This window comes from Lygodium microphyllum, chromosome 12 (assembly GCF_053477565.2).
Source record: "Lygodium microphyllum isolate KBCC chromosome 12, Lygodium_microphyllum_v1.1.10, whole genome shotgun sequence".
In the NCBI taxonomy this organism is placed as follows: Eukaryota; Viridiplantae; Streptophyta; class Polypodiopsida; order Schizaeales; family Lygodiaceae; genus Lygodium; species Lygodium microphyllum.
Genome location: NC_141146.1, coordinates 88,595,625 through 88,610,457, shown reverse-complemented (window position 1 = coordinate 88,610,457; position 14,833 = coordinate 88,595,625). Strand labels below are relative to the sequence as shown.

The window sequence follows — 14,833 nt, the reverse complement described above, 5'->3', positions numbered from 1 at the left end:
TTTTCTGGAAAATTTATTGACTTTATTTCTATTGTGCAGCTTTGGAAGAATCTGAAGATAGAGATTCTCAAGTTGAGAGAGTAGATGAACAGTTAGTAGTGGATGAGATGGACATGAGAGATTTTGGGACTGAAGAGCAGCGAGATGATTTGACTCCGATCACTCCTTTCCAAAACTCGGGGTAAGTTTTCTTGAGTCTGCATGTGACATTTAATTTCTGCACACATAGGCTAAGTAAACTGATGGTAGGATGTATTTTCATCCATCTTCATATGATGCATGCCATGTGTTGTCTGCTTTTGTGTGGTCTACATGCTAATGATGATAAAAGCTGTCTACAATGACCACTCATGCTTTTACGGCAATATTCTTAAAGATGACTAAGCTTACCATTTTCTGCCCAGTGAAGTGGACTGTGGTGTCCCTCATTAGAGTTGTAGGTTGCACAGATTTAAAAGTGCTATTGACTGGAGTGTGAAATGTTACTATCAGCTGTCTATGTGGTTGGTCAAGGACATTTTTACAAGGGTTCCTCTTTTTCAAAAGAGGTGTGCAAGCTTGGGATTGCGGACTGTGTGTTAAGAGCATCTTGGCTAGTGTTTGAGATGGTACATGTCCCTGGTTGTCTGAAAGCCTGTCAGAAAGTTGTCTGCACTCTTTGGTGTGCCAGGGCCATGCTTGATGGCTTCTTGACCATTACACTCTACGGCTTCAAATTTGCAGGAACTTTGCTTGATTGCAAAGTCAAATTGCATAAAGAAGTTCCCTGGTAAGCTGGCTTCACCCTTTCTAATACATCATGCACATCATCTCACAATTCTTTACAAGTCTGGGATTGCTGACCATGTGTTAAGAGCATCTTGGCTAGTGTCTCAGATGGTACATAATTCTGGTTGTCTGAAAGCCTGTTAGACAGTTGTCTGCACTCTTTGGTGTGCCAGGGCTCTGCTTGATGGCTTCTTGACCATTATACTCTATTGAGGGCCAATGGCTTCAAATTTGCAAGAAGTTTGCTTGATTGCAAAGTTGAATTGCATAAAGAAGTTCCCTGCTAACCTGGCTTCACTTTTTCTAATACATTGGGTGCTTCTCTATCTAATATTTTCTGCTTGTATATGTCATCTCCTGTTTATTGCACCGATCTGCTGAGGGTTTTTTTTCCTTGTGATTTGTTATGCACCAACCTGTTGAAACTCAATTGGTGCAAGGTGAAGAAAATCTTTTTCCTTCACTAAAAAGGAATGCTGTAGGTAGAGACTTGCCAGTCTTTTGAACGAATGCCTTTCTTATCTATGTAGCAGGCACGGTTTGTTAATGAGATGGTGCAGGCCAACTTTCTTTTCTTGTTTTGCAGCCATACTATCTCAACTTTTGCTTGAGTTTACAGAAGGTACAAACAACCATGAAATGTTTAAGTCATGAATAATCCTGTCATGAGAATGAAAGAATAAAGATGAATGAATGATTAATGTAGCTAGCTGATTTCAAGGCCTATGGACCACTACGAATGGAAAATATGAAATCTGTTGCAATTTATGGCACATTTCATGCCTGAAATTGGGTGCAAATGATTGAAAAAAAATTAGACCATACTGCAAGGTGTTAGCAGATATGTCAGATTATGTGTGAGTTTGTGCATGTAGAGGTTGGGCACATTATTTAGGATATTTAGGCATTTTTGATGGTCTTCATTTTGGTCATATTTAGCATTTATTGTTGGCTGACCAGCATTAAATGCTGGCCGACCTGATCATATTGAGGACATATTTTTCTCCTATATAATCAGGCTCCTCCTCCTCACTCAGTCACTCATTTGCCATCACACGTGTGGATCTCCCATGGAGAGAGGAGCCAGTGCTGGTGCCCATGCAGCCAGTCAGTCGCTGTTATATGTGACTGTCTTGTGTTGGATATATGGATTCCATTTCCCGAGCATACATCTGAGTTCTCATTTGTATTGTGTTCTTTAGTGTTCTTTCTTTCCCTTTCTCTATTGTCTTGTGTTTCAGCAGTTTATTACAGCATATGTTTACGCTTCCATTGCTGCTCCACTTCTGACATGGTATCAGATTTTAGGTTCTGTTCTCCTGCTATGCTTTCTTTGCTGATTTCAGGACTGTTTTAACCATTGCTGATCAGACGACTGTTCCTCCAACGAGGCGCCATGCTTTTCTTGCATTTTTGTTGACGTCAGCATCTGTACAGCTTGCATCAGCTCCTCTACTGCTTGCATGTCGGTTCTAGCCTACGTTTTAGTGTCTCTGCATCTTCTCTTGGCTGGGTGACTGCATTCTCATGTAGTTTTTGACTGATTTTTTGACTTTTTGCAATAGATTTCTTCTTGTTTTGGTCAAATTTTAGTGAATATTATATGTGAACTCTCATTTTTTGAAGTCTGTGCTTGAGGTTTGGCCGTGTTGCCTCTCCAAATACCTTCTTTTCTCTACTTCTTTTCTAAATCCTCTCTAGATGGCTCCTCTGTGCACATCCACTGATGGTAAGTTACATGGATCCGATTATCTTACATGGAGTGCTTTGATGAAGGCTGGTTTATACAGAAGCAGTTATGGTATGTGGTTTACAGAGCAATTGAATGTGCTTAGTGGGCGTTTCTTGTTCCAACTGATTTTGATGAAGTTAACCATGAGAAAGTAGTGCTTAGATGAGATTTGGATGATGCCTGTGCTTACTCGGTCTTACTTCGGTGTATTTCCAAAGAAGTTTTACCAATGGTTATCTCTTGTAGGACATCTTTTGAGGTATGGACGAAGTTGTAGCTGTTGTACGCCGCAACTTTCACCATGAGGGCAGTTACTTTTTATGGACAACTCCAACAAATTCCATTGGAGGTCAAAGATACTATCTAGTCTTTTCTACTTCATGTGACCCAAATCCAAGACCAGCTTTGGCAAATGCAGTTTGCCTTTCCAGAGGCTCATCTTATTAGACTCATACTCTCCAAACTCCCTCCGATGTTTGATGAAGTGGCGAATGTTTTGAGGGTGTAGACATCATCAACTCTTGTCAGTTTTACACACACGATCTCGATGCTACTTGAGCATGAGGTATAATTGCAGTTACAAGGGAGACTTTCGTTCGGTTCTAGTGAGGCTCTTGCAGTTTCAGAGAAGGTTTCGAAGAAGAAGTCGAAGACCCAGTGTTACCACTGTGGGAACTGAAGTCATTTACGAAAGGACTGCAAAGAGTTAGCGGCTTCTAGGAAGAAGACGAAGCAAGATGTGGACTTCTTCAATGAGTCATCATCTGCCTCCAACTCCGATTTCGATTCTCCGGCCAAGGAGAAGTCCAAGGTGCGGAAAGGATCAACTTCTTCGGATCGCGAGAAGGGATAGATGGCCTCTTCCTTAGTTGCTTTCTGATGGTGGTTATGACGATATTTCTCATGACTCTCTAGTGCCAGAGAGAGAGTGAAAGGGTGGTGAGATGGGAAGGCGGCGCCTCATCTATGCATCTATACAGATGCATATGATCTAGAGAGGGATTTTTTTAATGCATTGATTTAAGTTTGGCAGGTTCAAATCTTGGAGCTAGGATTAACATTTAGGTTCATGATGGGTTGTTTATTTGATAGAGCAGGGGCTTGGCTCCTAGTCTTGAGCTCACATGAGAGGACATTTCGACAATCTAGTCAAAGTTGAGGAATCCATGGTCACGTATGTTTCAGAGGCATTTTTTGACAAGATGGTCATGTATGCTGCTGAGAGACATTGGGACAAACATAGAGATATGCTATGATCTTCTCTATTTTTAGGAGCCAGTATGATTGACCTCAGCATCAAGTTCTCTTCGAGGCGCCTTGGTGGTGGCTTGATCACCCACTGCTTGAGTATCCATGGTTCTACTTGGTGGTTCTATGTTGTATGGTTTATGATTCATTCTCCTTGTACCATTGTATTGTAGGAGATCACCCATGATTTGAGAGAGGGTGTTAGGAGATATGTCAGCTCATGTGTGAGTCTGTGCATGCAGAGGTTGGGCACATTATTTAGGATATTTTAGGTATTTTTTATGGTTTTCATTTTGGTCATATTTAGCATTTATTGCTAGTTGACCAGCATTAAATGTTGGCCGACCTGATCATATTGAGGACATATTTTTGTTTTGTATATTCAGGCTCCTCCTCCTCACTCAGTCACTCATGTGCCATCACACATATGAAGACCCCGTGGAGAGAGGAGCCAGTGCGAGTGCCCACGTAGCCGGTGACTCATTGTTGTATGCAACTGTCTCGTATCGGATATATGGATTCCATTTCTCGAGTATACATCTGAGTTCTCATTTGTATTGTATTTTTTTCTTTCCCTTTCTCTTTTGTCTTGTGTTTTAGTAGTTTATTATAGTATATGTTTACACTTCCATTGCTACTTCACTTTTGACACAAGGGGCATGCTCTTCATATAGTAAATCCTACAAAATAATAAAGAGGGAAGTCACAATACACCATGTAAACATATCTAAGTTTCTTAGTCTTGCTTTCACATAAGGTTTTTGTCCTTGGATCGAAAATAACAAAAGCAAAGATGTATATGTCCATCTTCTTTCTAGCTAGTGCTGTTAGTTTGGTATTTTGTCAATCTGTCACCTCTTGGTTGTGAGCTCGGTCAGAGTCTGACGGAGACATGGGAGCTCTAATTGTTCTAACCCATTTAGTTTGTGTGCATTTCTTTTTCAACGAGTGTTGGGTGTGTTCACATTGTGTATGCAGCCAGTTATCCACCTTTATCTCTCTTCTCTTTCCTCTCTATGTTCATGTTTCTCTTCTGGTGTGGACTCTCAAATGGTATTATTGCATAAGCGAGAACATGGAGATTTCCATAAGAGAAAACCACATCTGTTTGGAACAAATTTATCACGAAGAACATGATCTTATTGCTGTTTTCGGGTCTTCTACCAAGCATATGTGACATCTACAATCTTCTTGCTTAGGGTGTAGCTGTTTTTCCATTTGTTATGGTATCTTGATACTTAAACACAAGTTTTCTAGTGTGATTGCAAGTCTTTAACATAGAGTACCACCGGTTCAATGCATTTGATGACTTCGATGAGGAAACCATATTTTCTTTTGAAGATAGGCATTCTCATTGCTCCTCTTCGTGATGCAACGAGAAAAAATCAAAACCTCGTTCCAAAAAGAAACATCATTTTGACAGGTCTCAAATATCGAAGTAGCTTTCTTCTCCTCCTGCTTCTTTATGTGTCTCTCAAAGGGCTTGTACTTTTGGCCCTTCTATTGCCATGATGGCAACTTTTGTACATCTGTTGGTTTTTCCTTGCCTTACCCAAAGAAGATTGACTTGATGTATCAAACTACTCCCTTTGGTCATGCAAAGTGGAGTGTATTCTAGACACCTTTGATCTATGGGATCTCATGAGTACTCCTATTCCTCTTGACGTGGAGGATCGTGCTATTGGTTCTATTGTGGACAACAAAGCTCTATGGGATTGGCTCAAATCTTGAGCTCGGTCCTTTCTTTTTATGAGTATAGAATGCTATCCTTTTTCATGTATGTAGGTTGTGGACAATAGCGGAGGTGTGGATGAAGCTCTCTTCTCTCTATCATTAGAAGACTTTTGTCCATTGTATTACTCTTAAGAAGAGACTCAGAGTGCTTTGTGTTGATGTCTCTCCTTTTACGATGGGTCACATAAAAAAGATGGAGAATGTACTGGATGAGCTTGCATCCTTAGATGACAACTCTTTGATACTTGCTCATGGAGTGGGGATTATTCTCCTTTCGCTAGATAGACAGGCTTTATCTGCTAAAGTTCTTTATGTACTAGATTTAGGTTTTAACCTTCTTTCTATCTATGGTTTGACACAACTAGGTACATGCATCATCTTCACCCAAAATATTGTGATTGATGAGGACTCTCCTATAGGTTCTATCTATTCTTTGGATAGGCACTTGGGAGGGTAGACTTTATAAGCTCACGACCCTTGCTGCCTTGACTTTCCACAAGCTTGGGGTGCTTTGGCATGCTTGTTATCGTCACTTTAATTGTGACTCCATCAAACAGGATTTTTTCGAAGAAGTTAGTGGAGGGACTTCTAGATTCTTCCCTTGTTTATACTTTATACTTGAATTTACAAGAGACTTATTTCTAGGGGATCATGTATGAAGTATTTCTACGGGATCATGTATGGAGAGGGGGCCACTCTTGTTGAATGGAGTGACTCAGATTGGGTAGGTCATGTGGAGTTTGGATGCTCTACTACAGATTTTGCTTTCTCCCTTGGATTGGGAGCTATCTCATGGAGTAGTAAGAAGCAGCCTATTGTGGCCTTATCTTCTATGGAGGTTGAGTAACTGAGCACTTTGTTCTACTGCTTAGGAGGCATTTTGGCTTTGTCGATTGTTGGTGGAGATTGGCTTTCCATAGATAGGACCCATACAATTGTGTGTGGATAACTAGAGTGCTTTAGCTTTGGCAAAGAGCCTTGTGTTTCATGCTCGCATGAAGCTCATAGAGGTTTAGTATCACTTTGTTTGAGAGCGGATTGTGGATTCTGAGTTAGCGATGGCCTAGTGTCCCATAGAGGACAATGTAGTAGACCTCTTCACGAAGTTTTTACCACAGGCTTCTGTGTTGCATCACATGAGGTCATTAGGTGTTCAGGCCTGAGAGGGCGTGTTAGTCTGCCATTTTGTTAGTTTGTCTTCTCTTGGTTGTGAGCTTCATTAGAGCCTGATGGAGACATTTGAGCTTTGCCTATTCTAGCCCATTTGATTTGTGTGCATTTCTTTTTCAGTGAGTGTCGTGTGTGTTCACACTGTGCATGCTGCTAGTTATCCAGCATGGACATTGGCTAGACAGTCTGCATATTTGTGGTTCTGAGCAGGTCAACTTGTCATGATACTTGCCTCAGCATATTCGCCTCTAGGACAAGCAGTTTGGCCAGTTTTTGATTGGCCAACTGCACTATTTTGGCCTACTTTTGCAGATCGGCCAGTTTTGGTAGGGTGTGGCTATTTATAGCTAGTTAACCTGCCATTTTGTTAGCATCATTTCTTGGTTGTGAGCTCGGTCAGAGAGTGACGGAGACATTGGAGCTCTAATTGTTCTAGCCCATTCAGTTCATGTGCATTTCTTTTTCAATGAGTGTTGGGTGTGTTCGCATTGTGCATGCAGCCAGTTATCCAGCTTTGTTAGTGGCTAGACAGTTTGCATATTTGCGATCCTGATCAGTTTGTTCTCTCATGATGCCTGCATCAGGATTTTCGCCTCTTGAAACAAGCTGGTCGGCTAGTTTTTGACTGGTTGACTTCACTATTTTGGTCCATTCTGCAGCTTGGCCAGTTTTGGTGCAATTTGGCTATGTGTAGCCAGCTCACTGTTAGGTTAGATTATTCTCTTTCTATCTTGTAGGTTGCATACTCCGATTTCAGCCTTCTTCTCCATCTCCGGTCTTGCTATCGTCATCAGCTTGATCCGTGTCCTCACTAACGGTTTGGATTGTGTACAGGGACTGATCAGTTTGCCATTGTATTCAGCATTCATTTCAGATTCAGTGCAGATTATCACTTCATTCTCTTCTCTTCCTGCTGTCTCGTCTTCTCTTTCCTCTCGGTGTTCATGCGTCTCTTTTGTTGTGCATTGTCACAGGTGCTCCGTTGTCGTGTTAGGTCTTTCTTCTTTCTTAGTCACTCATGGCTACAACCTTTTTCTATCAAGGTAAAATATGAGCTTTGTTTGCTCTATATGGAACCTATTACAATCCAACTGGTTTTTCTGGATGCTATGTTGGAGAGAGATTATGAGGCTCTTACATCTTGCTTAATTAGGAGAGGAAGGTCAAAGCCTGCTACTTTACATAATAACTTTCAAGGTTTTCAAAGGGACCTCGTCTATACATGCCTTTTCTTTACAATGATTTTCAAGAGCCTAGTACTCGCGAGCTTCGTCTATATCCCTTTAGTCCTGCTAGAGGAGGTTTGAAACTTTGAGTGGAAATGGACCTTGGCCTTTTATCATGCATCCATTTTCACAATTGGCCGAAGAGGATTTGACTAGATGTAAAAAATTTTACCAATTCAAGCACTAAGATTAACCAGACAAAAACTTATCATGCTAAGAGATAATGAATTAATTGGCTCACAGGCTTTCAGATGTTGACATCCAAGTCAAAGCACTTGAGATTGAAAAGTTTGAAAGAGATTGCCGACATTCTAACAAACACTCAATCACGAATGCATAGAAGAGGGAAGGAGACTGGTGAATGAGGTTCTTATTTCAGGCTTTAATTGGCTGACCCGTACTGTACAATGGAATCCTTCAGATTCTTAGATGTCAGTAGATTAGGTTCACCTGACGTAAAGGCCAACTAAACACAAAGACTGCTGTTTCAGCTGGCTAAGTCAAGTGCATATTGAGCCATATATATCCCAGAAAAAAGAAAAAGACCACAGTCCAGCACAGCACACCAGCCAGGCAAATGCACTTGTTCTATGGCAAGTTAGACTTGAGTAGACATTGATTCACGAGATGATTCATAGAGATGTATGTAGACAATAATTCAATTCTGAGCCTAGGTGTATGGTGGACAAATATTCTTTATGGTTTGAACATGGTTTTTTCCTGTGTGAGTTTTGATCACTTCTTGTTAAAGGTGGGTCGTGGACCACAGATATATGCTACATAGATCAGACAGGCAATTTTTTTTTGTGATTTTGTATGTCTTCTTCCTTTGTGAGATTCACTTTTTGAAAGATCAATTCATTATTGTCTATCATTCTAGGTCTTCATTCACTCTATCTAATTCCTATGTCTTGTCATGTCTATCAAAGCCAGGGGTCCATGAAATCTTCAAATGCATTGCTTAGGGGAGATCTTAGTGGAGCAAGGTTCTGACTCCTAAGTTTGCTAACATAAAGTTTGAGTGCAATAAAAAGTGTCTGCAGTGCCCATGGGGGAATTGCAAGGCAGCGTACTAAACTAGCCATTGCAAGCTATAAATTAAATGTTTATACCAACAACAGCCCAAGTTGTCTAGTCCGATTGTCAATCAATATGTTAGTCCGCTTAGTCTGTCAGCGTAGCTGATTAGGTTGGCTAGGCTGAAAGTGTTAGCCTTTTGTTTTTCTATGGCCCGAATTAATTGACCCTCACGTGTAACAAATCTTAAAAACTTAGCCAAACATTATTCTTCAGTAGAGTGACCTCCTTAACACGAAGTATTGAACTCTTGTACTCACTAATTCCTCTTTCTCTCTGTCTAGCTAATCTTGTGCACCATATGTGAAGTCTCTATGCAGGCTTGTGTGTTTCTTACAGTGGGCCCAGGGATGGAATTTTACCAGGAATAACCATTGAGGGAATGTAGTGGCTGGGCTTGATAGAAGCTAGTTTACTTAACAGCACAATGAAATAGTTGGCCTAGCTGATTAGCACAAGATCACGGGGGTGTATACCTACTGCTTTAACAGCCAATCATTGTATTTAATAGCAAACTCTCCACTCATAAGTGATGTTCCTATCTGCATAGGTTGGTATTGGATGCTTAAATGTGGTTGTACCTTTCTATCCCAGAAGATGGTTTCTGTTTTGTATATTGTGCTAGGTTTATTATTTGATCTCATTGTGGGCCGAGCCTTTAAAATCCATCCAAATGGAGTCATATAAAATCTAGAATTTAGGGTATTTTCTGATAATTGTGGCCGAGATTCAGGTTTACCCTAGAATATACACTGGTTTTGTAATTTCTCATGACTTTGAAGTATAGTTTCAATTGACTTTAGCCATTTTCATGAATAGCACATGGTATTTGAGAAATAAGGGACCTTTAGGAACTTTGCACATATTCAGGAAGTTCTGCCGGTATTATGGGGTCAGCTTACAGGTTGAAAATTTGTTGTTGCAGTCTACTTCGACAAAACATTGAGATACAATCTGTTTTAAAAGTTCACATGTTTCTTTTACTTCAATAAATGTGGTGCTCTCTTTGGAAGATTGTAGCACCAAATATGCTACAGTGTAAGCTCTCACATCGTTCACATAATATTGTAGTTGGTTTCGGGCATCCCAAAGTGGAAACAGAGTTTCTGAAGTGTTACAGAAACTTGAAAACGTGTTTTGGTAGTGGCCTCTTTGCTTTTGGGTGAATTTTGTGCTTTCAGTTTCTAGCTTTTTGTTTAGGGGGAGGGGAGATGGGATGGACCCCAAATCTTATCCAACTATATTTCCATTTCTGGCTCTCAGCTATGTGCTTTAATTTGTCAGCTTTCACTTCTAGCCTTCAATTTGTAGTTTTATTGCCTATTTTTGCAGCCTGTTTCATTTATTACAACCAGCCATAATGAGAGAGAATGCATGGAGTTACACAGAATTGTGTATGGAGGTGACAGTAAGATTTCGACTCTTGCTGGCAGCTATTAGCTACAAAATAGCAAGTGTAATACTTTAGGTTAGAAATTCAAGCATCTATGTATCTAAAGGCTGGAGTAGCAAGTTGTACTACAAATATAGAACATTCAGTGTTGCTATGGCTTAAGCATTCAAAGACCTAAAAACTATGCATAATATAGAACATTCAGTGTTGCTATGGCTTAAGCATTCAAAGACTTAAATGGCTCTAGAGAAGGCAAACAGTTCCATTTCCTGCTATTAGGACATTTCAGAGGAGCATCTTTAAAGTGTCCCAAACGTGCAGCTACATTCTTCTAAGCTGTAACATACTCTTAAGCATACAGGTCAGGTTGGAACTGGCATTTTTTTGGGCATACTATTCTATGTCTTAACCAACATGTAAACACTTCACAGTGAATTGTTTATGTCATTAGGGGTTATCTTTAGAGGATAGGAGGTGTAAAAAGATATGCTGTTAAGAAGGTTCGGTTGAGTTGAGTTTGTGATTTGACAGTCAAATGTTTATAACTGTGTCTTAAATGTTTATATCACACTGCCTCTTCGTCAGGATGACACTGTTTCTTTTGCTATACTGCACTCTGAGTCAAAATGTGATCTAATTCACACAAGGGTTGTTTAAAATAAATTCTTACTGAATCTTTGATTGGTAATCATAACTTGCAGACCAAGCAGATCTACTCTGAAGTCTAGAACTGCTACTAGAAGGCGATTTTCATCTGAAGTGCTGCCCTCTTCTGGGAAGCCTTCTGGGTCACCTTCCCGACTTCTTAGATCATCAAAGGGTATGCAAAGCAGCAACCCTGTTGTTTCTATGCCGACACAATTACCAAACTCAGCAGCTTCCCCAGTGTCTACGCCTAAAATGCTGAAGATTGGGGAGTTTTCACCTCGTTGGGATGGACTTGGTAACATCTGCACACTTACTCCTCTTCCTCAACCTCCTCTGAGGCCAACACCAGCCTCTGTATCTGCTTTTGATGGAATAGATTGTTCCCCACCATCTTTCAGTCAACAAAAGGGTGATCAAGCAAGATCTAGCACTGGTTCTGCAAGGCATAGTTCTAAGCTCTCTCAATGTCCATCACTTCAGGCATCTGTGCGTTTGATGAACAATCATCAGGTTCAGACTTCAGCCAATGTGCAGAACACACCCTCAACTCCTGGTTTCACTTCATTTTCTGATAGTAACCCCCATAATGAAGATTCCGGGGACATTTTACCTGAGTTTGTGGGGTCTGCAGAGGATGATTCTACACCTGAGTTCTTGAAGGATCCAGTCTCTGGCTCATCTCCAATACGTCTCTTGAAAACAAGCTCACCAAAGCGGAAGAGAGTGTCTCCCCCTCATCACCAGATTGCAAGGGAACCTTCACGTAGAGGCCTGCCATCTCCTGGATTAAGAAGTGGTCGAAAGATCATCTTACAGGCAGTTCCTTCGGTACCACACACTCCTTTCTCAACCTGTCATGAGCAGATGACTCGGAGATGAGGCACATACAAGGTCTGATTAGCATATTAATAGCCACAAAAGAATTGTTTTACACTGCAAGGAATGGGCATGCAACATCATTAGCAAACTCATTGCTCCATAGACTTGTTTGCACAGCAAGCAAGGCAGTTTGGGTACGTGGAGCAGTTGAACAGCTCACCGTGGCAGCTGTTTTTGTTCTTAGTAGTGTGGTTTCTAGCATCAGCTGCAACGGGAAAAAGGGCAGTGGATGCTTAAAGGCCTCACAAGATTGAGGTTGACTGGATTCCATTTTTTACTCAGCTTGTCATCTCCATGGCATGTATGCCCTTGAGAGACAGTAAACTGATGATTTGCCATCATGCTTCACAAGAACTATTCAAATAATAAGCATTACTCAACTCATATTACTCTAGGTCTGATGTTTTGAGCATGTAGTAATAAGTCAATCTTATGATTGGCCACTTCCAGGTGGGAAATACTGCTATATTATACCATAAATGGCATTCGAAAGTTTGTGCAACTGAGCTTAAGCAACATCAAATCTGATTGTGGTGCTTGAAAGTGAAGACTCCGACTGCGTGAAGTGGTTCGTTCCTTGGTTCAATAGTTGGCGTATGTGTATTATCTGCACGGTTTGTCTCATTGTGTCCGAGGTTGATCAGCCTCCCTTAACCTCACTTTGTTACAAGCAGGACGCATGAACTCGCCTGTAATGTGGGCACCTCACTGTCTTCATTTCAGACCCGGCATTAAGTTTCGTTGCAAATATACATACGTCCAAGTAGCCAAGCGTACTTGCTGTAAACAGTGTAGCCTTAAGAGTGGGTATATGCTACATGGACGGTGCAGCCTTAAAAGCGGAAATATGCTACGTGATTCTTTGCAGGGGGCATCAGAATTAGAAGGGTTACTAGAACAACGTACGAATCGAAGGACTGGCTTGCCACAGCGGCATTGTGTAATGATTGTCGATCGTTTCCTAAGGCGACATAAGAGTCTGGGAAAGAGAACACTTAAGGGGCCTTTTCCTTGGGCTGAATCTAGCTTTGCTTCCGGTGCTCTCTGAAAAGGTTGTTGATGTTTATTGGAAGGCGCTCAATCCTGTTTAATCACACGAAGGCCTGCCTAATTTGGAATAACAAGATCTAACTAGGCTTTACGGTTCGTACACATAGACAACATAAAAGAGATCTAAAAAGAGAAGCATGACACCAATTGGGTGTAATATCTCCCTTTGCATTAAGAGGGATTTCTTCAACACGTATTGATTGATTTTGTGACCATTATAGAATGTTACATCTATACCATGCTCTTTTTATGAACTGGTTGGATAGAGGAAGAGTGTTTGTAGTCAAGTGAGATATAGCATAGCCAACATGGCTAAAGCTCTTGAAACAGTAATAGTTTTGGAAAAGTCTTGCCATTTGTGAGAAAAGCCTAACCATGATGAATGGAGGATGAGAAGTGAGGGGAAAAAGAAAGAGAGTGGGTTGTATACAAGGGAAAGGATAAGCAATTGAGAGAGAAGGGAAACTGAGAAGATAGTATAGTGGTAAGTGAGGTAAATGGTAAGTTGGTGGAAATGAAACTTGAAAGCAGTAAAACTAGTTTGAAAGTGTGTTCTCTTATCATTGAGTAGTTTGGGAGACTTTCTATGTCAAAATAATATAAAAGCAAAACAAAATATTTGAAAGATACAAGTTTATTAATGTGGCACATGGATTATTGTTAAGTAATGCTTTTGAAGCTTGTTTGGGTTAAGATTTATTTTTTTTCCTTTTTTAGGTCTACTTTTTTTTTTCTTTTCCTCTTTTAGATAAAATGAAAGGGAGCAAGAGTGGGAGCATAAGTGGAGCCAAGGGAGAAGTAAGAGCCATGGAGATTCAAGCAAGCAAGAGTAAGATGGTGAGTGGGAACAATAGTCAATGTGTGACATGCCTTTCCTTATTTTGATATAAAGAATAAAGAACAAAGTAATAGTGATGGGTGGTCGCCACTTGTAGTGTGCAGGTGTGCAGGCAATAATGATAAGTAAATGTAGGTGACTAGGCACAAGCGGCCTTTAACGTCAACCACCTCCTATTTAAAGGTGAATGTGTTGGAGTGTGGAGAAAACATGAAAAAGGTGACAACGTACAATGTGTACATGTAAGTACAATAGAACGAGGAATATGTACCATCTTATCCTATGTCCATCATCTTTCTAAGGAAGGAATAACATTCAACCGGGAGACTTTTTGTAAGTAGATCTATAGGATTTTCGTTAGTCGAGAGATCTTGACAAACTTTATCTGCTTGTTCTCAACCACCTCTCTAATGAAGTAAGAATTAACCTCAATGTGCTTGGTCTCTGTATGGAAGATTGGATTACATGTCTACTAAATAGTACTTATAGAGTTTGAATGTAATGTAGGACTCGTAGCCATATCAAGCTCTACCATAAGACGGCCTAACCATAGGGCCTCCTTGCAAGCCTCAATGGTTGCAATGTATAGAGCCTTACTAGTAGACAAGTTCGTGCATTTTTGCACCCTGGATATCTTAGAAACAATGCCTCTAACAAAAGTAAAGACAGAGCTAGAAATGGATTTTCTACTATCTACATGTCTTGTATAATTAGAGTTCGTGTAACCCATGACTCCAGTATCCAGGCCACCATAACAAATGTACATATCTATAGTGTCCTTATTGTATCTCATGATACCCTTCATGTTCATCCCAATGGTGTAGACCACATATTACCATATAACGATCCACAACTCCTATTGCAAATGTTATGTCAGGTCTAGTGGCTATCATGGCATATATCAAGGTGTCCCACTACGAATTCATATAGGATCTTGGCCATCTCGATCCTCATGTCTAGTGGCGATCATGGCATATATCAAGCCATCCGCTACAAATGCATATATGATCTTGGTCATCTTGACCCTCTTGTAATGTGACTAGGCACAATTTGTCTATCTGACCTTTATA

The 14,833-nt window shown here is 40.6% G+C and overlaps 1 protein-coding gene across 2 annotated transcripts in view; it reads left to right on the top strand.

The window, feature by feature from the left end:
• LOC148028012 (uncharacterized) overlaps positions 1-12,403 on the top strand; it is a 43,216-nt gene extending 30,813 nt beyond the window's left edge. For both annotated transcript variants that reach the window (XM_087689697.1, XM_087689698.1), the window contains 2 exons: positions 40-181; positions 11,050-12,403. In XM_087689697.1, coding sequence (XP_087545823.1) covers positions 40-181; positions 11,050-11,875 — 968 coding nt within the window. In that variant the 3' untranslated portion in view covers positions 11,876-12,403. The remainder of the gene's footprint in view (positions 1-39; positions 182-11,049) is intronic.
• The last annotated feature ends 2,430 nt before the right edge of the window (positions 12,404-14,833 follow it).